This window comes from Ptychodera flava, chromosome 15 (genome assembly GCF_041260155.1).
Source record: "Ptychodera flava strain L36383 chromosome 15, AS_Pfla_20210202, whole genome shotgun sequence".
In the NCBI taxonomy this organism is placed as follows: Eukaryota; Metazoa; Hemichordata; class Enteropneusta; family Ptychoderidae; genus Ptychodera; species Ptychodera flava.
This window is the reverse complement of record NC_091942.1, coordinates 18,552,349-18,575,941: the sequence shown is the minus strand read 5'-3', so window position 1 is coordinate 18,575,941 and position 23,593 is coordinate 18,552,349. Positions and strand designations below refer to the sequence as shown.

General features: G+C 40.9%; 1 protein-coding gene across 3 annotated transcripts in view; it reads left to right on the top strand.

Annotated features, from left to right (window-relative positions):
• The window catches only part of LOC139151415 (zonadhesin-like), a 34,215-nt gene extending 11,947 nt beyond the window's left edge, over positions 1–22,268 (top strand). For 2 of the 3 annotated variants that reach the window (XM_070724202.1, XM_070724203.1), the window contains exons 6-27: positions 136–302; positions 1,589–2,008; positions 2,449–2,514; positions 3,214–3,452; positions 3,975–4,252; positions 5,393–5,679; positions 5,986–6,188; positions 6,599–6,779; positions 7,464–7,889; positions 8,280–8,342; positions 11,109–11,350; positions 11,593–11,870; positions 13,761–14,059; positions 14,347–14,543; positions 15,452–15,632; positions 16,134–16,268; positions 17,015–17,143; positions 17,799–17,924; positions 18,499–18,630; positions 19,163–19,401; positions 20,289–20,578; positions 21,280–22,268. In XM_070724202.1, coding sequence (XP_070580303.1) covers positions 1,813–2,008; positions 2,449–2,514; positions 3,214–3,452; positions 3,975–4,252; positions 5,393–5,679; positions 5,986–6,188; positions 6,599–6,779; positions 7,464–7,889; positions 8,280–8,342; positions 11,109–11,350; positions 11,593–11,870; positions 13,761–14,059; positions 14,347–14,543; positions 15,452–15,632; positions 16,134–16,268; positions 17,015–17,143; positions 17,799–17,924; positions 18,499–18,630; positions 19,163–19,401; positions 20,289–20,578; positions 21,280–21,316 — 4,224 coding nt within the window. In that variant the 5' untranslated portion in view covers positions 136–302; positions 1,589–1,812 and the 3' untranslated portion in view covers positions 21,317–22,268. Of the gene's footprint in view, positions 1–135; positions 303–785; positions 804–1,588; positions 2,009–2,448; positions 2,515–3,213; positions 3,453–3,974; positions 4,253–5,392; positions 5,680–5,985; positions 6,189–6,598; positions 6,780–7,463; positions 7,890–8,279; positions 8,343–11,108; positions 11,351–11,592; positions 11,871–13,760; positions 14,060–14,346; positions 14,544–15,451; positions 15,633–16,133; positions 16,269–17,014; positions 17,144–17,798; positions 17,925–18,498; positions 18,631–19,162; positions 19,402–20,288; positions 20,579–21,279 lie in introns of all 3 variants that reach the window. The other variant, XM_070724201.1, reaches the window with a different exon arrangement.
• The last annotated feature ends 1,325 nt before the right edge of the window (positions 22,269–23,593 follow it).

The following is a 23,593-nucleotide window of genomic DNA, read 5'->3' as shown; positions in this document are numbered from 1 at the left end:
GGTATCAAGAAGGATGGTTGAGGCGCGATGATGAAATTGGTACTAAAACAGTGCCAAAAATGCATATATCTGTCGGGGCATCCCATACTGTCGTCGGATACTCTAACACTTTAATTTCCCCCTCACATTGCTAAGGCTTGCCTCCAGGAAAGTCGGAACGAACCCCATCACCACCAGTGTGAGCAACCACCAATCGTAGTGACGGATAGATGTCGATACTGCTGTAAGGCCGAGGAACTCCACGAAGACGATTATTGTGCGCCGCCGGGTCCCGAAAACCCGCCACCAATAGGTGAGATCGGGTTGCGTTTGCCTTGATACTCACCAAGTAAACGCAGATTATCGATTCTCGTCATAAGATCAGAGTCGTAAATTTTTGCCCTACGCGAGTCAGACCGACCAAGTTACCCAAGAGGACTTTACTCCATTCGAACAAAATTAAATGCCACTTACACTGGAATTGTCTTCGTCATGCACGATGCCGATTTAATCTACAAATGTAATCTCATCTGCTTTTCTTTTTACATTACACACTTGTTTTTATGAGTAATTTGCAATATTGCAACATTCAGCTAAATTGCACATAACACTTTTTAGAAATTTGAAAAATATGAAAATCGAATTATCCCAAATTACTTCCAATCGTGTTAAATATACCAATTAGGATACTGTTTAAAAGTAACTGTAATCTACAAACCAAGAAAAGATAGTGGAACATGGCAGTCTCCAGTCGAATTTAGCATCATATGCTAACAAGGTTCCCTTTTTTTTCTTTTGATCTGTAGCAAACTGGGGAGAATACGGTGAGTATAGATCGAGCATTTGATGATTCGACAAAGCCTAGTATAGAGCATGGATCCTCGAACGTGGAGAGAAGACGTTGCAAACAAACAAAAACGATTATTGTGACAGGAAGACAATACTATTCCTTGAGACAGAGTGTAGACTGCCACACGGACAGCTAGACCAACATCCATCCATCCATCCATATATACATAAATACAGAGATTCAGACATTTATAAATCGATCGACAGACTAAAGCACTTCCCTACATCAGTGGCAGCCAACAACTCGATCCCATAGCAATGTAACAGAAATGTTTTACATAGAAACATCCCTTTTTAAAATATGTGTAACAAAATTAAAAGATAGGAGCTCGAGGGAAGGAGGAAAGATGTGCGCAACTGCCCTTTCTGTGACTAAAATTTCCCTCTTCCCAGTCCCAACCAATGAACACTTCTTGCTGACCCTATACCCATCACAAACTCTCTTAATTGCCCTCTTTTCGTTCCACACTTCGTCAAGACCTTAACAAACAACAGAAAACGTATTCTTCGCGCCATTGCTCGCCTGTCTAAGTTTGTCGAATATTCCCATTTAATACAAGAATACCGCTGCTGATCATAAAACATACTTTGTCCGCCCAATCCTTCCCCGCATGTGCGAGAAATGAGCCGAAAACCTACCGGCAGCAAAATATCGCTTGCAATCACCCTTGACGTGTAAAAGCTTCATGTGGTGCCCGTGCCACAAGCACATGTGCAGCTTGAAATAGATGATTTACATTAATTTCATTTTATATGACAGGTTGCAAAGACTATGAAACGACATTCAACGGACATTGCTATCTTTTCAAAAACACCCTGAAGTCATACCATCAGGCGAGAGAGTGGTGCGCCGACAACGGCTACGCGCTTACCAGTATTTTATCGGACAAGGAGTTTGAGTTCCTGCGAGAGAAAGTCGCCGAAGATGGCTACGAATCCTGGTGGGTCGGCGCGAGAATCAAGGACGAGTCCCTGCCCAACCAGATGGAAACCAACTGGAAGTGGGTCGATCACCAGGACTGGAAGTGGGACCTTGTCGACATTTTTCATCCAAACGCACCAGTGGGCACTCCGGCAGATCAGTTTTACGGCGGGGCCTTGCATAAAACCAATGACAATTACGACTACTATCTATACGACCAGTCGCTTACAGCGAAGAACAGATTTATCTGTCGCAGAGGTAACTTGTTATTTTGTGCAGTTCAAAGAAAGGTATAGTTTGAGATCAATTCAGCATGCTAGGATTACAGATACTACCTGAGCAGGGATAAAGTAAACAGGTTATGAATTAAATTTGACGAAGTCTAGTCTTGATCGATTTTAAATGAATATCTTTCGAACTGAAGGTAAAACAAAATTGCATCGTCTGCCTGAAACATATTCCTACCGCATCGTATAGTGTCATATCTCTTATATAAAATGTTGGTCATCTACTTTGTAATCCGACAAGCCCGCCTTCGATGTTTCTAGAACAGTCGATACACCAAAATCAAGGATACCAAAGCGCAATGGACACAAAAGTATCGTATTTACAGGTCACAAGTTTCCTACTTTTTCAAAAATGACATGCTTAGGTTGAAGTTACTACATTGTCTTAGACATCGTGTTGTATTGCTACAGGTGATGGGAGTCCCCTAGCTGATCGATGGGAGGTGGCTCATAGTCTTTGGCGAGACAGAAGTACAGGTAAGTTCCTTATACTAACACTATCCGTCCACTCGCTGTCCAACGTACCTAGTTTCTCGCCTACCTCTCCCTACCGATATATCAACCTTAACACCAACTTAGTTACTTACTGCATATCCACCAACATACTACATAACCATCAATCCATTCATTGACCTAGCTAGCTGGCTAGCTAGGTAGCTAGCTAGCTAGCTAGCTACATACATACATACATACATACATACATACATACATACATACATACATACATACATACATACATACATACATACATACATACATACATACATACATACATACATATCTAACCATCTGCATATCCACCTACATACCTTTTTTGCGAACAACATTATTTGTTCTAGTGCTGTTTTAATGAGTCGGACGGTCCTTGGACGAGGCCACCTCATGATTAACCATAATTGACTTCGACCTTCGAGCGTTCCAAACCCTTCCTCTCCATCGCACTAATTCATAATTTACCTCATTTTGTTTTCTTTAGAATTGATGGTGGAATCTGGCTTACATAGTCTGTCGAGGTTGTAATAAAACTGCTGAACTTGACCTCCCAAACACGTTTGTCTTTCTGTATTTGTATGGTATTAGTGTAGGCATCATTATGCAAAGAATACTATGTATAACTTACAACCATGAAATTGCAGATCTAATGCTTTGTGCGCTCTCTCCAATCGTTGAATTCAGATTGTCGGTGCACAACCTGGGGAGACCCACACTACACGTCCTTTGATGGCATGCAGCACGATTACCAAGGTAACTGCACTTACATCCACGTGATCGACAAGAAGCACAACCCGTCTCTTTTCACCATCAACGTTAAGACCCAATTCCCCTATCACGGCGCACCTGTCAGCATGGTGTACCGCGTCGTCGTCAAGGCGCACAACTATAAAATCACTTTGAACCGCGGGAAAGTCGTTTGGGTAAGTGAAAAAAGTGCTTGCGAAGTACTATTGAAATTGGTCAGCATAAGAGAATATGGACTTGTCCACTTTCGACGTTCAGTTGATGTCTCGAAAAGTTAAGCAAAAAAGCTGCAGAAATTTAGTTTTTTAAATTACTTTTCGTGCTCTATGGGGCAATCATTTTGGCTGAGATAAAGCAATAAAGTTCGACAGTCACCTAAGTTGGAGATCAAGAAATCACGTCTCTTTGAAGAGAGCTTCGTGACTTTTAATGTCCTTGTCTTAGAACATCATGTATTGCTAAAATTTGGCGCTATCGATTGGTTGATAGATTGATTGATTGTCGTCGCATTTGCTATTCTTCATGAAGTTAGTGGGACCAAATTCGAAAAAGTGTATAGTTTCTAAAAACGCCGATTGAAAGTTACAAAATGTTTCAGGTTTTTGACGATCAGGACAATAAGACTACATTCCTGTGAACTTTTTGCAGATTAAACATGGCTGAAAGTAAAACATTTGTGCGTTTCCATCACTTTTCAGGTGGACGACTACCCAGTAACACTGCCACACTCTCCGTTTGGAGGGCTCCACATCATGAACAGCGGGCGCTACGTGCTCCTTCTGTCAAGCTACGGATTCTGGGTGAAATTTGACGGCCAGTACCGGCTGGTCATCGGAGTGTCCCGAGGTTACGAGGGCCTCACCGCCGGAGCGTGCGGCATCTGCGACGGGGAAGTGGCCAACGACGATTTGAAGCCGAACAGTCGCCATGCAAGAGACAGCAACGGGTTGTTCAACAGTTGGAACATCGATGGAAGGTTGGTTGTTTATTTTCGATTCATGTGCCATAGATATTACCCCCGGTAACCCTACTCCTATACCAAATTTGCGGCATCATTGTGTCATGTGATGAGTAAATTTTAAATTATCAGGAAAACAATTGCCATTTTCCTTTATATCGGTGACAATATCTTAGTGACAGATTATCAGGATTGACAATCGATCCAAAATGCATTTTTATGCAAAAGCAAAGGGGATACCTTCATCCGAAAATGCAATTGCTAATCGCCTGATGTTCTCTTACATGGTGGAGGGACCGTGGTTCTTAATAAGAAACGCGAGATTTTCTCTCCCAACTTCATCGACAAGGATTGTTTGTCAAAAAATATGCTGATGATGTTCACAGCTCTCGTATAAACGGATAATAATGAACAAACACTTCTTTTGAAAATATTAGCACATAGTACGTTTTTTTTCTGTATCGTTCACATTCGTTGACAGTTGTCGTTGTCGATTTTATCGCTATGTGAAACATTCGAATTAAATATGTCGCATGCTGTTTCCACGAAATCTGGTTAACTGGTTTCCCGTGGCATGATACTTCTTGTTCTGAATACCAAGTTCATACATAGATTGTAAGTCATCTTTCCCCTGGATAGTCTTAACACAATCTTCCTTGTAACGAAAGTCAAATTTTACAGCTCGAATTGACAAGATTATGGTAGTATGCGCCTCAAAATTGAAAGACTTACAAACGTTTGCTCCAACTCCTCTTACCATTTCCTTGACAAAGCAAGAATACAATATCAGGGATCACCGTGCAAATTTGAGAAGTAGAGAAACAAATTACCTGATTTTACGGATATGATTCAAAATGGTCGCCATCCCTGTTAACTCTACGGGAAAAAATTAAATTTTAATTTTTCGGAAAACTAAGACGGTGAAAATCTTACTTACTCCAAGTGCTTTAAAATGAGACACAAGTGGTAGACCAGAACAACATATCGAATGCCCAGCACAACATATCGAATGCCTAGCACAACATATCAATTGCCCAGCACAACATGATATTAGACCATGGCTTTCCATACAGAACAGTATTGAAAAACGAGTTTGATTACTGTCCCAAGGCGCATTCCACTTTGAATACATGTACGCAATTTCTGTTCCCGACACAGCTGTGCGAGTGTGACCAATGTGGAAGAGCAGTGCCCGGGTGGCAACGTCGATAATTACAACGGCAACAGCAAGTGCGGCATGATAAAGAACCGCAACGGTATATTCGCCGACTGTCATGACGTCATCGACCCCGAATTCCCGTACCAGTCCTGTATCTACGACATGTGCCACGGAACAAACAAACAAGAGAGGGACGAAGCCCTCTGTTACAGTCTCGAAAATTACTTTGATATGTGTAGGGAAGCGGGTATCCACTTGGACAGTTTCCGCTCGGACAGCTTCTGTCGTAAGTCACCCATACTAACTGCATATTTTCATTGAAGTATTGGATTGTTCGTCATCAACGTATTGAAACGGAAATATGTCAATCTTAGAAATAAACTCTAACACGAGACTAACAGACTAAAAAGTGCTTCAACAAGTGGAAAATGCCAGAAGGGGAAACAGTCAAGAGCTACAAAGCCTCGTAATTCTTGTTTTTTAGCAGCTTGATTGAGCATCATCGGATGAATTTGACTTCAAGTTAACAGATTCAACATCGATTGCGTTGAACCTTACAATCATGCCCCCCTCAAACTTTGTCTTTCTCCAGCTGTGACGTGCCCATCGCACAGTCACTATTCGGCCTGCATGTCACCTTGTCCGGCAACCTGTGCCACGGCCGGTGACTGCGCCTACAACCCTGACCAATGCGTTGAAGGCTGTGAATGCGATTTAAATTACGTCATGGCTGGAAGCCGTTGCGTACACAAGACAAACTGCGGTTGCGTAGATGACTTTGGTGATTTCCACGCGGTAAGATTAAGAAAGTATATTCTGTCATAGAAATTTGATTACCTTATTTTCCCATCATTACTCCAGATAGGAGTGAGGATAATAACACTTTAAAAGTTCACTTGCTTAAAAGTTCCCTCGATGTATGTATGTATGTATGTATGTATGTATGTATGTATGTATGTATGTATGTATGTATGTATGTATGTATGTACGTACGTCCGTCCGTCCGTCTGTCTGTCTGTCTGTCTGTCTATCTGTATGTATGCATGTATGTACGTATGTATGTATGTATGTATGTATGTATGTATGTATGTATGTATGTATGAATGACTTTGTCAGTCTCTCTCTCTCTCTCTCTCTCTCTCTCTCTCTCTCTCTCTCTCTCTCTCTCTGCTGACTATTTCTCTCTTTGCCTCTCTCTTTCTCAGAACGACGAAGTTTGGCTAAGCCCGGATTGCCGCCGAGAATGCACTTGTAGTGACATGAACTACATAAGATGCAAAACTTTGCCGGCTTGTCAGGAGAACGCTGGGTGCCTCGCCGTCAACGGTGTGCGTTCGTGTCAGTGCATACCTGGGTACAAGGAGGATGCCGACGGCGAATGTATTGGTGAGTATATGGATATCGAGTTCATGGATGCTATTGAAAGGTGTTTTATATGTTAGTTTATGCTGACCAGAAAAGCATAATACTTGTTCGACTGACGATACCTTCAAGAGAGGATTGGCAGGCTACTGGTTCGTATTGCTACAGTTGAGCAGAAAGTGAGCGACAGAGATTAGGACCAGTAGCTGTAACATTTTATGACTTTTTTTCACCGTGACTTGTTTTGTTCTGCATTTTCAAGTTCTGATTCTACTTCAAAGTGCATATTAAATGAGCCCCAGCTCCCACCAAAAGAGACCTTCCACAGCAAGCTCTTTGGCTCAGGAATCGAACGTAGTGACTACGCCCAATGTGAAAAGTAAAACACCCAATATTTATCTTGCAAACACAGCGTCTGTACATGTCGTGTGAATTCAGTTTTATTGCTTACATTTGAAATCTAGTCCAGACCAGAACACTAGTCAACAATAACAATGCATTACACAAAAATACAGACTGAGTTGATAAGCTGAATATCGTGTACCTCAACATGCTTTGGGAGTGGAACAATAAAATATAGTCGACATTTTAAGCAAAAATAGTAAAAAGTAATCAAAGGTTTCATGCAGCTACTGGCTCTTTAATACAGGGAAACAAACCTAAAGTACCACGAATATTTCAGCATAGAAATGTTTTTTCCTCTCACAGCCGTTGATATGTGTGAATCCACTGACCTGGAATTCGAAGGAAATTGTTACAAAATCGTGAACGAACCGGCATCCTCCTTCGACAACGCCGAAGAACTGTGCGAGCACAAAGGCTACCAGCTGGCCAGCATCATGGCGGAGACCGAGTACTCCTTCTTGCGTCAGACACTCACTCTCCCGGAGTACGGGCGCGAGGCGTACTGGGTGGCCGCCAGCGGTCGTGACGGCTCAGAAAACGGGGTTGTGCAAACCACCTGGCGATGGACGACGGGCGATCTGTGGACCTGGAAGCTGGAGGAGATGTTCACCACGGGTGCTCCGGACAACCTGAACGGGAACGAGTTCTGTGGAATGCTGGAGAAGGAGTCACACTACTACATGAACGACGAGGCGTGTGGCAAAGAGTATGGTTTCATCTGCAAAAAAAGTAAGGACGAAATATGTTCTCCATCGCTAAACGTCCTGCAGTAATTCAGTAAAACAGTGCACCTGACGTTGGATTGAACATTCGCCGTGTGGGCTTTTTTTTGTATGAACATTTCTGACATGTTTAGTGCACTGTAGTCAAGAAGAAATTCGCCATTCCTAAAACGCGGAAAATAAAATTAACTGCAGAGTATTCACACATACGTACATATACACACCTACCTGTACTTAGTATTTACCTACTTTACTAACCTACCTACATATACCCAGAAAGCTTTACAGTCAACCCAATCTACATTTACTTATGAACTTCACGTCTTCATGGCTGAATATTCTGAACGTGTCTTCTTTGCTGAACGCATCAACAAATATTACTTTACCCTTTTTCTAGGCGGAGGTCCTGTGTATGAGCGATGGGTACAACAACATACTCTCTGGGCGAACACCGAAAACTGTAAGTAACGCTCAGATTTCCGATAATCCATGTACGCGTACTGTTGTGAGTGCGGATGATTTTGAAGTCTCTGCACGGATTTGACGCAAAAGCGTCGAAAATGAGCGTTTAGACTTTGAAGTGAATCGCCGGCGATCGATACGTAAATTCTAAAATAGGTGACATGATTCGGCCTTTCTTTTTCAAGGGGCAATTGATGTAACTTTTCTCATAATTCATCCATTATTCTTCCAGAAAACCGGAACCGCCATATTTTCCTCTTGCTTTCGCCGACATAAGTTGAAGTGTAAGGTATTGGCCTTGCAAATATAACGTATTGGGATACAATATATTCAAATTTTATTGTTATCTAATGAATTCTTGTTCAGATCAAAAAATTTAGTTGTCAGCGCAGACGTGGAACATTACATAAAATGGTACAAGAGTAGTAATTCATTTCCGGGTTCGTTAGCAACGAAGATAGCTCGGGTGAAAAATAATTCGGACCATTGAGTTTTGATACCTGCAGGGCTCGAAATTAGCGGTAGTCCCGCGTCCATAGACTACCAACTTTTCCCTGGGGCTACCAAAATCCATGAAATGGTAGCCCACACGGACTACCAAAGACCAGGACATAAAATTCAGTCAGTACTTGGCGTGCAATGTCAAATATCTGAACTGACGTACTTGAATGACAGGCACTGGAAGTGATGGTCAATGAAAAGGCATTTTCATTGCATTTTGATCATAACGTATCAATCACGGGCAATATGCCTCCTCCCTACAGAAAGCCCATGGTCTATTTTAGCACTACTACAGTATGTCTAGTCTCGACGTGCTGAGAAGGTCGTGGTCGTTCTCATGGTGACTATCAAAATTTTCATACAACTCTGAGAATGAAACAAGTTGTCAATAGATCACCAAACTGTTGAGTATCACTGTTGTCCTTTAGGCCAAAAAAAGATCATTTCTGGTCATCGCGTTTGTCATTTCAGAACCTGCTTGTCATGGCACTTTTTTGGGTTACATACTAATCAGCACCCCTGTTTGCATGTCCAAAATGCTAAACAGAAAACGGAAGTATTATGCCCAGCCAGTGATAAAAGACAATAACTGTTGTATCAATAGTGCCAAACAAGCATTGTTAAGAAAAACAAAGGAAAAAACTTTTGCTGAATGTCAAGGACCAGAAACATTTTATTGGGGGGGGGGGGGGGGGCTTATACCTGTTTCCTTTGGTACTAGGTGTGTAAGTATTCACATCAAATGACAATAAAATTCATTTCATGGGCAGAATCTTGAAAAACTGCTTTTTCTTGTCTGGTTAATGAAAAACGATATCCTTAAACTACAATATGCATGGGCTACCAGCCATTGTCACTGGGCTACCAACTTCAGAAAATGGTAGCCCAAGTGGACTACCAGGGGAAAAAGTTAATTTCGAGCCCTGGACCTGCATATGCTTGTTTGGTTTAAACTTGGATTTGATATAATTTTGCAAGTATCATTGTCTGTCTCGATCAAAATGCAGACTATAGTGAAAGATAGCGGTAACATTCAATGGTAACATACTAGGGAGTTACAAGGCCACTGAATATCGTAGCAGTAAGCATGTATCTCTAGGAAAACACTACTTGGGCTCTACTAACTTAAAATTTCAATGGACATGCCTACGCGAAAAATTACCAGTAATCAATACTCAAGCTGACATTAATCTGACACATGTCATCAAGATTTGTGCCACATTTGTGCTCAACACTGCTGTCGTGGCTATTGGTAAATTAATAACTGGTCTTGTGCCACTCACAGCCTCTGTTGACAGGCTTAATTAAGACAAGTATAGCATTACAATATGTGGGCTGTGGAGTAAAAAACGCATTTAACAATCAGAACAAAAAAGGGAAATATGTCAAAAGTTAATGCTATTGGAGATAACATCAATAACTGTTCCCATTGTTATTAAAATGAATCTGTTATAGTGCAAGATGGAAGGTATATTAGTATTCATTTATGCAAATCATATTAATGAGCATTGTTTCCGTATTAAACTTTTATGCTGATGATTCTTTATCAATGTTGAATATTCTTGCATTGTATATGAATCTGAAGGAATATTTGCACGGTGATAGTTCTCGTAACACAATGCAATAACAAAGAGACGTGTGTACATTGATTTTACTGGCACTCACAAATACATCAACGTCATGATTGCGATCTTGAATAAAATGGGTGACGTCAATGCCTTTCGCTATTACTTTCTTCACTTTTGTGTTATCTGAGAAATTTATTAATATTATTCGGACCATATAAAAATTGAAGAGTGGTAGATAAAATTTACTTTCAGCCAAATTTGCAGTTATCATAGAAAAAATAGAGCCGCGAGGCAATGCCTGTCGGTATCTACTGAAAGCAGATACTATGATGTTCGGCAGCTGTAACGAATGACGAACCCCAGAATGTCATACCATACTACATTTGGCACTCGACTGCTGTATCATCCTTTTCAACTTCACTTGAGCACATGATTGACTTTGAGAAGGTATTTCATAACGCAGAATAATACAAATACTAAATGACTTGAAAGGTCCTGTAGCCATGGAACTGTAACTTCTGATCGTATTTTCCTCTTTTTTAGTTTTGTATGTCAATTCCAAGTTTCAAGTTTTTATTCTACTCCCAAAGTATGTTAAACCCGCTACTGTTTAGCTTGTCAATACAGTCTCTATGCATTTAAAATTGATTTGCATTGTTTACATTTCAATAAGAGACACGTTTTTTGATTTACAGACTGTAAGTGCTTCGTCTTCGGAGACCCCCACTACAAAACATTTGACGGACGCAAGATTCACTTCCAAGGGACCTGCACTTACACTCTGCTAATGGACTGGGCCCACATCACCCAGCCGTGGTTCATCGTGAACGCCAAAAACACTTTGCCGTATGAGGGCGCCGATGTCAGCTTGGTTCGCTTCGTCATCATAAGGGCGCACGATTTGAGAATAATCTTAAAGAGACTCAAAGAAGTCACGGTTAGTTTTTTTCGGTTCTTTTTGGTAATTAAACCTATAAGCCTTATATTCTTACTACTTATCCTTTGTGTGTTAAACTGTAAAATTCAGGATTGCGGAACTTTGTGGGCGTACATCGACAAGAAATAAGGCAAGAGCATAGCATAATCAGAGCATTGTGATTCGCCCCTATTCCGAGGTTGTTATTTAAAGTTTCAATATTTAACTTCATTGAATAAATGGGCAAATTTCATAACCTCCAGGTGAACGACGTTTTGGTCACTCTGCCCCACAATCCCCATCCGGGAGTTTCGATCATGAGAAGCGGTCTGTACGTCATGGTCCTCACCGACCTCGGATTCTGGGTGCAGTACGACGGCATGTACAAGGTGAAGGTGGGTCTGGACCACAGCTACGGCCGACTCGCTCGCGGTATGTGTGGTCTTTGCGACGGGGAGCAGGCCAACGACTACCTACGGCCCGACGGAACGCTAGCCGTTAGCGACGTCGACTTCGGCGACAGTTGGCTGGTAGAAGAGAGGTAAGTGACCGGGTCCATTGGCAGTCCTATTAAAGTAGGCTCGTCTGCGATTAAAAATATTGAAATGAATAATGGACGCAAACTGTCTACTGTAACAATTATAAAGGTTAGTAATTTCATTGAGATAAAAGTGACTGAGTGAAAGACCAAGTTTTTGAACCAGTTACACATCATGCTATAACCAAAATATTAATTAAGACATTTTTTAAAAACTTAATATATTATTTGCATCAACAAACAGTCGAGTGTCAGTCGTACTTGTATTTCATGTACGAACTTAAAAGTTTGAAGTACAGGAGTGAAGCTTTTTTCTGGGATAATTATCACTTACTGGTATATCGTTACACTAGTTCAACTACGTAAAAGACATTATTGATACTTATATATAATCACATGGTATTTTCTCTGTTTGACGTCATCGTATACGAGTGTTTTCGCGGAGCCGTACAACTTCGAGCCGAAGGCGAGAAGTTGTGCGGCTCCGCGAAAAACACGAGTATACGATGACGTCAAACAGAGAAAAATACCATGGGATTATATATTTATCACATGAACAGTCTTCTTATTTTTCTTTTGACGTAGATGGGTCAAAATTATCGTAACATATTGCATGAATTTCGTCGCGATTTGTGTTTTACTTACGCGGATTACTTTCATTTAAAGAGTAAAGCGGCCCGTCACCCAGGAGATACTTTCATTCATAAATCCCATCAAGCCGAAATTTGCTACATTCCACCAACCAGACATACGGATTTGGTCACGTGAACGTGTCAATCATTGTCTCGCGCTGTACCGATGCCAAGGCAAGTTGGCCATCGGCGGACATAGCTTTCACGTGCGACGGATAACCATAGTATTCAGAGTTACTTAGAATATTTACAATTATATTTATGAAGTAAATGAGACGACACAGTAATTCTCATTCTCAGAGATGCCGTGGCTTTCAAAATATCACACAAGTTTACGACCTTTGCGAGCGCGAAAGATTCCGTTCGATGACACACTCATTGCATGTCTGTGCCCACAACGTTGCCGTCACCGGTCTCTGCCGGTGTCAACTCGTCAATCCCGATCTCGGTCATCAATGTTTTCGTCTTACGAACTTTAATGTTTGCATTGACACATATCTCGTCCATGGATACATCCTAATTTTGTTGACGGAAACTCTGTTTTGAGTGTTGTCTGAGTCAACTTTCGAAGTACATGGGATTCCACAGCGCTGCACACAGCTCGACAGCTTACTCGCTACAGCATTATGCCGCGCCGCGCTGGAAGTTTGATTCCGAGCGAGAATTTACGGAGTTTTTGTGTGATTAAGGAAATTGATCGTTGTAAGTCGAATGACTTTAGGCTTGTGCCTCCTATGTAGCTTTCCCGAAGATTATACTATACTCATTTATTCAGTTTGAGGTGTAGGTTTCGGTTTTATCGCCAACCGGGATCGCCAGGTACGACGTCCCCCCCCCCCCCCCCCCCGGCGACGTCCACACGACTCGACTGGACCCGCGACGTTACTGAGCCATTAAAATAACGATCGTCGGTATCTCCATTCGATTCTCGGGAAAAGCTATTGTTTTAGCGACTTGATTTTGGTTGGACAAATATGCCTTCTATGTTTCCATGTCTGGATTTATCGGGTCACCTTTTTGTAAAAATAACGTGCGAGCTAGCACGGCATCGATCACAACAAATCTGTTCGTGTCGCGACGCCTGCATGTATGAACGGTACTATGTACGAAAAAAGTTCCGGTTGATGACGTACAACAGGGGTAATTCGGATTTCTTATCCGTCCTGTTCTACGTCACACAGGTGGAGATTCGGGCCAGTTCATGTGATACAAGGAAAAAGCGTTTTGGCCTTCATTAGTTTTGGAAAAATTGTGTTTTCAGTTGCGGACCGGGAGAGCGTGACGTCACTGACGAGGAGCCCATCTGCCCCACCAATAACGCTCAAGAATATAATACGGAGGAGCTGTGCGGTCGAATAAGCGACCCGCTCGGCCACTTTGCATCGTGCCACTCGGTTGAACCGCCGCAGTTCTACGTCGAGTCGTGCATCTATGACATGTGTCATGCCCTCGACTCTGACGAAAGGGACAGAGTCCTGTGCTATTCGTTGGGTGCATACCTCGAAGCATGTCGGGATGCCGGTGTTCAGCTGCCATCATTCAGGACAGATTTCTTCTGCCGTAAGTATATGAAAAACTGGAAATCTAGTCTATCTTGTTATATTTTTATATTGTAGATATTTTGCAAGAAAACCTCCCTGTACCATCGATATATTTCTCTGCTAACTAACCCTTAAGCGGAAGATACTATATGTTACGAACGTTGTAAAGGGGTGGTACACCGCTCTCTAAATCAATGCTCATTATAAGTATACCTTTCACATTTTCTCGTCGGCAAACCTCGGTGACATATTCAAAATTGTTCGAAATCTCTGAGTTAACACTGACTTCTGTTTCCCCTCGTGCAGCTTATCCGTGCCCTCCTCTCAGTTCGTTCAACGGATGTATGTCGCCTTGCCAACCAACCTGCATGTCTCCCAACGAATGTGAGTACTCCCGGTGCGTGGAGGGTTGCCAGTGCCACGACGGTTACGTACTCATCGGCAACCAGTGCGTGCCGAAATCTGACTGTGGGTGTGTGGACAGCGATGGAAACTTGCACGAGGTACTTCATCCTAACCATCTACCGGTGTTACACCGTCTGTACCCGGTACCCAGCACGCTGAGTAACATGCAACGATTGTTTGGCAGAGCGCATGTAACATTGTGAGAAACATCTGAGTCTGTCCTAAAATCAAAGCTTCCCCGTTCGAGCAACGATTTTTGCTGACGTATGGTATAATGAATATTATATTGTCACACACGTATTCAGAGCCACTGAAGAAACCTATGGACAATATTCATCAAGCACAAAACTAACTTCAATAACATAACAACCAGGAGACATATTTCCGTTGTCAAATTGTTGCCAAACTTGCCTGGTCTAGCCATCGAGTGAGCTCATGTTGAAGCTCTTAGAGTAAACAGAGGTTTCGCCGTCCGATTTTCGAAAATGTTTGAATTTCATGTATTGGCAAATGTTCGGCAACATGTTTCTCTACTCGCAAATGTGCCGTGACTCCTGATTTGTTTGCTCTTTATTTTCGAAGAGAATTAGAAAGGTTTTGACGTTTCGAGCAAAGTTTACACCAGACTTGGTTCAAGTCTGTGATTTGTGAATGTTTGACTTGAGTAGGGTGAACGCGATGATTTGTGTTCTGTTTTTATGTGAAACGCGTGAGTGGGGTGAACCCTATACAGGGGAGTTTCTCCCGGAATCACAGTGGTCCGGCAGAAACTAATTCACTACTGCGCAGACTCAAAGGTAACGCGTTCAACCGCAAGGAAAACGTGGCCTGGGCTGCCAAAGTCCAAACAGGTTTGTATGAAATAGGAGAGACACAAGAGAAACTATTTCAAAAGATTTTCTTTTCTAGAAATTCATCGACTTGAACCAAGTCTAAGTTTACACATAATTGTTTCAGTTTTGAGGCACGTACTACCGCTAAATCATGTTGTTTTCATGTTCTACAGAGAGACGAGAAGTGGATTTCCTCAGATTGCAAACGTCTTTGTAAGTGTCTAGGATTGGACAAGATCAGATGTAGTCACAGGCCTGGCTGTCAGGCCAATTCACACTGCGCTGGCGAGGCGGGACGATTCTCCTGCCAGTGTGATGAAGGTTTTACATTGGACGACAAAGGACAGTGCGTAGGTAAGAACGTAATGATTGTCATTCATTCATTCATTCATTCATTCATTCATTCATTCATTCGTTCGTTCGTTCATTCATTCATCCATTGCCAGTTCAAGAGTAATGTATACAAGATGTGACAGTGAGGAAATACAGCATGCAATAGGAGTCCAAACTGAAACAGCTTCCGCTAATCGAGTTTGACTCCAACCACAGTGGATAGAGGGACTGTGCTCCAACTATGAATACAGTGTGCAATGTCAATCTCTCTCTCTCTCTCTCTCTCTCTCTCTCTCATAAAATCAGTGCCAAAGCGATTTCGCGATTATGAACATCATCAACATTAATGATATTCTGATCATCATGATCATCGTTGTCGTCGTCGTTGTGGATATGAGCAGTAGAATTTCTTTCTTTGAATCCAGTGTTATAAGGGTTTCAATCCTGTTTTAGACGGGTTTAGGTTTAAATAAAAAACGCCGTTTCCGCTAAAAGTGTCATTTTTTCCGTTTTGCGTCACAGAGATTACCGTGGAAGAATACGACTGTCGTGAACAGTGCGGCGGTACATGTCGACATCAAACTTGTCAAGGCGGGGAAATGAAGGCCCTGGATTCCTGTCGATGTCGCGGAACCATACTTAATACCTGCTGCATAGGTAAGCGTTCCACAACAATATGAGATAATGAAGGTTTAAGATTATATGTTATTACCTTGTACTTGAAGTAATTTGTGTTCTTATTTAACGCTCGTTTTGGCACTCTAATTTCCCACGAGGATATATATATATATATATATATATATATATATATATATATATATATATATATATATATATATATATATATATATATATATATATATATATATATATATATATATTCCTAAGTTGGTGACTTGTACACGGGACCCTGTTGAATTCAGTAGTGGATCCTTCGGCTGAAAGGTTAGGTGATGAGTTTAGCAGTCTTACTCACCATCCCGCTCAACAGAATGAAGAGCCCCATCTCAGAGACAGGACCGCCCACATTGAGCCGACTGATCCATTTGCTCAGGTGGTAGAGCAACCGAGATGTATTCGGGGGTGTGGGTTCGAGTCCCGCATGGGTCACTTTTCAGTTGTCAATGTAATATATATATATATATATAATATATATATATATATATATATATATATATATATATATATATTTATATATATATATATATATATATATACATATGTATATAACTATATTTCTATATATCTATATATATACTGTAGTTGTGTCACATTACATTCTTTCACAATCTTTTATTCTCCATAAAGTTGTTGATGAACATCTTTGTCAACACTGTGCCATTACTTATAAATTTAGATTTTCAATTCCATAAATTTACAAATGCAATTTTTGAAAATTGCAGACAACCCCCATGAATTAACGTGCGAGCAGCGTGGTGGAGAGTGTCGGTCCGACTGTCAAAGTGGCGAGTCTGAGTGTACAACTGATTGCAACTGTTACGACACTGGCAGCAAATGCTGTGTTCCGTCAGGTAAGAGCACATGTACTTCTGTGGCTGATTCGAAACTGAAAGACTTCAATTTTTGCTTCAACTGTTGATTTATTTGGACAAAACCACGGTTAAAGTGACGGTTATGCTAACTTTTGATGATTTTTTCATCATTTTTACCTTTTATATCAAGTGAAACTTATTATTCTACTCTCAAAAAATGTTTAAACACCCACTATTTAGCTTGTCAACCTTGAGTGTATATATATGTGTGTAATATGCATTGTTATTGTTTGCATTTGAATTCTAGTCCGGACCAGAAGTCACTTTTCAGCAATAACAATGCAGTTTACACACATACGGGCTGAGTTGACAAGCTGAACACTGTGTATATCAACATGCTTTGGGAAGTAGAACAAGGAATTATGATTCCCATTCTGAACAAAACCGGTGAAAAAATTATCAAAAGTTAACATTAACAAGCCCTTTAATTGTATTTGACATGTATATTCTTTTTCTTCTAAAGATGTTGAAAATGGCCGTAGTTTGTTGCACCCGTGTTGGTCCTTCTCAGATGGTCAACACAGCATTTTAGAGTGATCTCCTTGCCCGCCACTTTGTCAGAATTCGTTGATCACCATAGTAACCATTCTGATGAAGCTTAACTACACTACTGAGTTTTCGTTTTCCTTCTCAGATGAGTTACCTGTGCTGCAATGTGAATCATCGCCATGCAGTGGTTTGTGTCGTGCAACATGTCGACTGGACGAGGTGGTGTCGAGGGCCGGGTGTAAATGCTCCGGGGACAGACAGTGTTGTATACGTAAGAGATAACAAACTAAATTTTCATTAAAAAATCAGAGAGAGAGAGAGAGAGAGAGAGAGAGAGAGAGAGAGAGAGAGAGAGAGATGTGGAGAATCTTTCGTATCCAGCAGCAAGCAAATCGACATCAGGTATTAAACGGACAAAGTCGGCCTTTTTTTGATTTATTTTATTTGATACGAGATACTGTTTATATTGTTTGACATGTAGAAAGATAATGAATGGGTCACCATGCATATATTCGACCCCGGTTGTAGACACGGTTAATGAAACCGTCGCGAGAGTGAATTAATGGTCATGACCATTAATTCATTTTCGCGATGGTTTCATGCGTCATGTCTAAAACCGGGGTTGAATATATGCATGGTCACCCATCCATTCAGTATCTTTCAACATGTCAAACAATAAGTTGTATCTCGCATTAAACAAAATTCATGAAAAATGGCCGACTGTGTCACTCTAACGAAAGTCATGTCATCAAGTTCGCTCTACATATTTTCGGCTACTCGACTTTTTTTTTCCTTTAAAAGGGAAATCGACACTGAACTTCGAAACAAAACAATTATTCTTTCAGCAAACCCACGTATATTGTCCTGTAACGCACACTGTGGGGGAGAATGTTTAGACGAATGCCGTCTTGAGAAGGGTTGGAGGCCGATGGAGAGTAAATGCGTGTGTGGGGAAGTTGGAAAAGTCTGCTGTAAAAGTAAGTCCCTTTCTCGCCATCACGGTGCTCCGACTTTGCCAGTGATGTAAATGTAACATAACAAGCTGTTCCTGCTCATTATCACTCAGACACGATTCCATCTACACTCGCCTGAGATGCAAATGAATATAAAGTCTCAGAATATTTGCACAATTTGTTTTGCAGGAGATCGCAATTCACTAACCCCCATTCAGAATCGCTCGACAATTTTTAAATGTTTTCACTATATGTAAGGTTGTGATGTTATTTTTCGCGGCGTTCTCTAAAAATCAGCCACGGTCGATGGCGAAACCCAAAATTAAGTGTCGGACTGTCATCTTTAATTCCCATGATTTATCAAAAAATTCATTTTCAAAATCTGTAATAGATTTCAATAAGCCAATAAGATCATTTTCAATTTCTTTTGGCCATGAAGCATATACGAAAAATCGTTGTCCTGTCGGCACGGTGCAGTATTGCACCAGATACTCAAGTGTAGATTACCTTATTACTTTTATCAACATGTCCTTTCGTTCCACTTCCCCTTGAGCAGAGTTTGCCTACATGATCGGCGATCCACACGTAAGCTCGCTGGCCGGTCGAGATCTGAGCACCCAGGAACTGTGCTCCTTCATTCTCCTCCAAGACTGCGTCAACTCACCCAAGGACTTCAGGATCGTGGCCACTACCAAGGAGAGGATCTACATCACGAAGGAAGCCTCCAACGTTGACAGCGTCATAATCTACGCCAAGGATAAGAAAGTACAACTCTTTGAAAAGACAGCGGTCAAGGTGAACTTCTGTGGCAGACAGACAGCCCTAAATCTTCCCCGATTATTTGAAGTGCCCCACTGGCCTGTCGAAGCAAGTCTTTAATTTGTGAAATTGTTTGATAGAAAAGTCAAGTGATGTCGAAACAGATAGATATGTAGAACTTGTCATCAGCAATAATTATCAAATCGGTCGTCTTTCTTGAAGGCAAAGTAGCTATAACACGATTGGAACTAATTTGGGATAATTGGATCTTCATATTTTTCAAATTTCTCAAAAGTGTTAGGTGCCCTATAGCTGAATGTTTCAATATTACAAATTACTCATAAAAACAAGTGTGTAACGTAAAAAGAAAAGCAGATGAGCTAACATTTGCAGATTTTAAAGACATTACTTCACCATCCAATTATCCCAAATTAGTTCCAATCGTGTTCTATAGAGTTTGATATGGAGAGTATGACTGACAATTTATGAATATTCGTCCTTGATAATAAGTGATTATCACTGTGAGTCGGTTTTGCATTCGTTGTAGATCTGCCTCGGGACAAATATTCAAACTTTACTATTTTATCAATTCTTTTCCGTCCACCGATTGTTGGGGCTCATTTTGAAACTCTTTGAGTGAGTAAACTTTTCACCGTCTTAGTTTTTTTTTGCCCGTAAAGTTAACACGGGGATGGCGGCCATTTTAATAGTACCAAACTTTGCACGTTTAAACTTTTCAATTTCGAGGTGTACTACCTGAATAAATTCGCATTTTATATGTTTGATTTGGCGGAAATGTCGATATTAATTTTGGTACCGTGTTTTGTTTGGCTGTACTATCGACTCTAGGTAAACCATCAGGTATTTGCAAATTTCGAATACAGGTAAAGCTTAATATTCACACATTTGAAACCCTCTTTCAGGTTGATGACGAACTCGTCGCACTTCCGATAGAGCCAGACGAGGGAATGTCCATTTCGGAAATCACCTACGACCGTGACGGAATTCACTTCAAAGTCAGGGTGTCGCTAGTTGGTTTGAATATCCTCTGGGACGGCAAGAACGCTGTCACCGTCGACTTGATCGGCGACCTTCGTGGCAAAGTCTGTGGATTATTCGGCGATGGCCGAAACTCGAAGGATTTGATCAAACCAGACGGCACGGTAGCCACCACCAATGAAGAATTCGTCAACAGTTGGGTGGTTGATGGAAGGTAGGTGTGCTCTCTCGTTGTCAGTATATGATTGACATAATTTGTCTCCTCTCTCTCTCTCTCTCTCCTCTCTCTCTCTCTCTCTCTCTCTCTCTCCTCTCCTTCCTTGTCTGCATTCCCTTACCTGTATTAAGTTTGAAGTTTTTTTACTCCGCAATTCCCACTCTTCTCCAGACAGACAACATTTTCTGCTCAATAGTAACTAAATGAGAGTATTAGGGTGGGCAGTTGACAGATGTGGACTGCTTTCTTTGAAATACTACACAGAGATAGTAAGGGATTGTCAAAGACGGTACAGTGAAAGAATACTTTGCTATAATAGGCATCCGCTGACCCAGTTCATGCTTGTGTTACAAAACAAATTATTTATAGTTATTCGTCATCATAATTAATACATGACTGCATTACTCGCTATCCGATATATAGTTACACTCTGCATATTTACTCAACCAACAACCTTGTCCAGTCTGTACACATGACCTTCGCCCTGACGTTACCATCCTGATATCGTTATATTTAAATAGAAATTAGTTACTTTTGTGGAGTTCATGGCGCAGCATTTGTCCTGTGTCACACGATGCCGTTTCGCTGACACCATCTCCACGTAAGATCTCGTAAAGTCTCGTATACATCACAGCAAATGGCCTCATCTTTCACCAACACCTGACGCATCTACCTACACTGTCATCTTATATTCACAGTTGCAGGGAAAGGGAGACGAAGGTCGTGGAGTACTAGATGACGTCATCGCTGATTATTGTAATTACTAAGATAAAGTTCGTACAACTGATCTATCAAGATTGAAATTGATCGAGATGGACATTAAACATCGGATATAAATGTCCAAGAGAGTTTATGCCAAGCCAAGCATGCAAGTTGATCAAAAATAGATTTTATCAGTACCTTCATCATGATCACATCCTCCAAACCGATCTTGCCTACTAGGGGATCCGATCTTGTCTCTTCATAAACGGGGTCCGATCCTTCTCGTGCGGGATGGGGGTGGTGGGGTTAAGTTTATAGCGCCCTCATGTGAAGCGGCCTTCTTTCTCGCGATTTACGTCATGACCCTTGCTAGATAGTTGTACCATTGATTGTGTAGAAGATAGGAGACGTCAAAGTTAGGCAGAGATCCGTCATTTTAATATTTTTGTCTGAAATAAACGTTTAAGCTCGAATTATACCGCTGCAGTACAGAAAATTAAACGTGTGGTCTTTAATTCTAGATAGATTTGCGTTGCATTGTTATAAAAATATATATTTCAGTATTTCAGAATTATAAAAATGAGAAAGATTACTGTGGAATTAAGATATTAAGTTGATGATATTAAGTCAAAGGCTACAAGTTCTTGAACGTCTTGTAAATTTATTCATTTCTTTGCTTTGATATTAGCTTATGCAAATTAACGTTCAGTCTCGCCGCCAGCAACAGTGTCGGTGAAATATTTATGAGAGATTCACAAATGTGCTTGTTTTACTTGAAACATAACACCTTGTCATTGCAAAGGTAGCAATGTGAAAATCGAGGGAAACTGACAATGGCAGAGGCAAGATAACTATAAATATTGTAAATTTCTTTCTCGTCTACGATTCGACTACTTTAACATTTACCTTTATGTATGTGTATATTTCTTTTCATCGTTCTAACTCGTGAAAATTTACCAATAAAAGTTGTACCAACTTTACCACAGATGTTGCCTGTCTTTCATAATTTTCACTGCAATTCTTCCTCGCCAAATGCTGAAGAAAACGATTCGAACTAATTTGGGATAATTCGATAAAGTACTAAGGTTGGTTTTATCTGCAAATGTAGGCTCATATGCTTTTACTTTATTTGCGATACACCTGTTTTATGGGTAATTTGTAATATTGCGGTAACTTCCAGCTATAGAGCTTCTTACACTTTTGATATAAATTTGAACAATTCAAAGATCAAATTCGCCCAAATTAGTTCCAATCGTGTTGTGGCTATTAAACTGTCGTAAGATATATGGCTCTCGGTGGTATAATATAACGATATTATAAGTCCTGTCCTTTCCAAAAATGTCGAAAGTATACAAAGCATTATGTCGAGTCTCAGCCACAGATGTCAGTAACGTACAACCATACATACATACATACATACATACATACATACATACATACATACATACATACATACATACATCCCCCATCCATCTATCCATCCATCCATACATACAACATACACACACACACACACACACACATACACTCATACATACACACACACACATACACACATGCATACATACATACATACATACACACACACACACATACATACATACATACATACATACATACATACATACATACATACATACATACATACATACATACACAAATACATTGTAGTTTTATAAAGGCATATAAGGTAAGTCAATAAGTGGTTTTTCTTCTTTTCACCTCTCTCTTCCTCTTTGCCAGTTTTCAAAGAAGGTTGATTGAGTGATATCCTTCGTCACTGTGATGATCAGCAAACAGCAAAACATTGGTTCACTGTACTAGATTTCGTTCGTTTGTCAAACAAACCTTTACGACTTGATAATACGGCCAGTGTACCAGGGATGTCGGGGCAGACTGGTTGGGGCCATGAGTACCGACGATTCAGCATGACATCAGAAATATTTCAATATTGCCATGAAACCACTTTAAATATCCGAAGTGAATAATGCAAGAGGTGCGTGGCTTTCATCATATTTCGACGTTTTCTTACTTGAGGATTCGAAGGGATGGTGTTGAAGGATGCACCTCATCAGTATATCTTATGGGATTCAAAAAACCGTAGTTGTTGGGTTATCCTAGTCCTGTGATCCAACCGTGTGCGTTTACCGGGCCGAAATCTCAACTGATGAAGTCACGTACTGGAGGAGGGTTACACGTTCATCTTCAAGAGGTTCAGAGACATATTGGAATTAAAATGAACACATATTTATCACTTGGCCCATGTACAGTGAAGGAGAAAATCGCTCCATGCATGTCTCTAATTTGTCT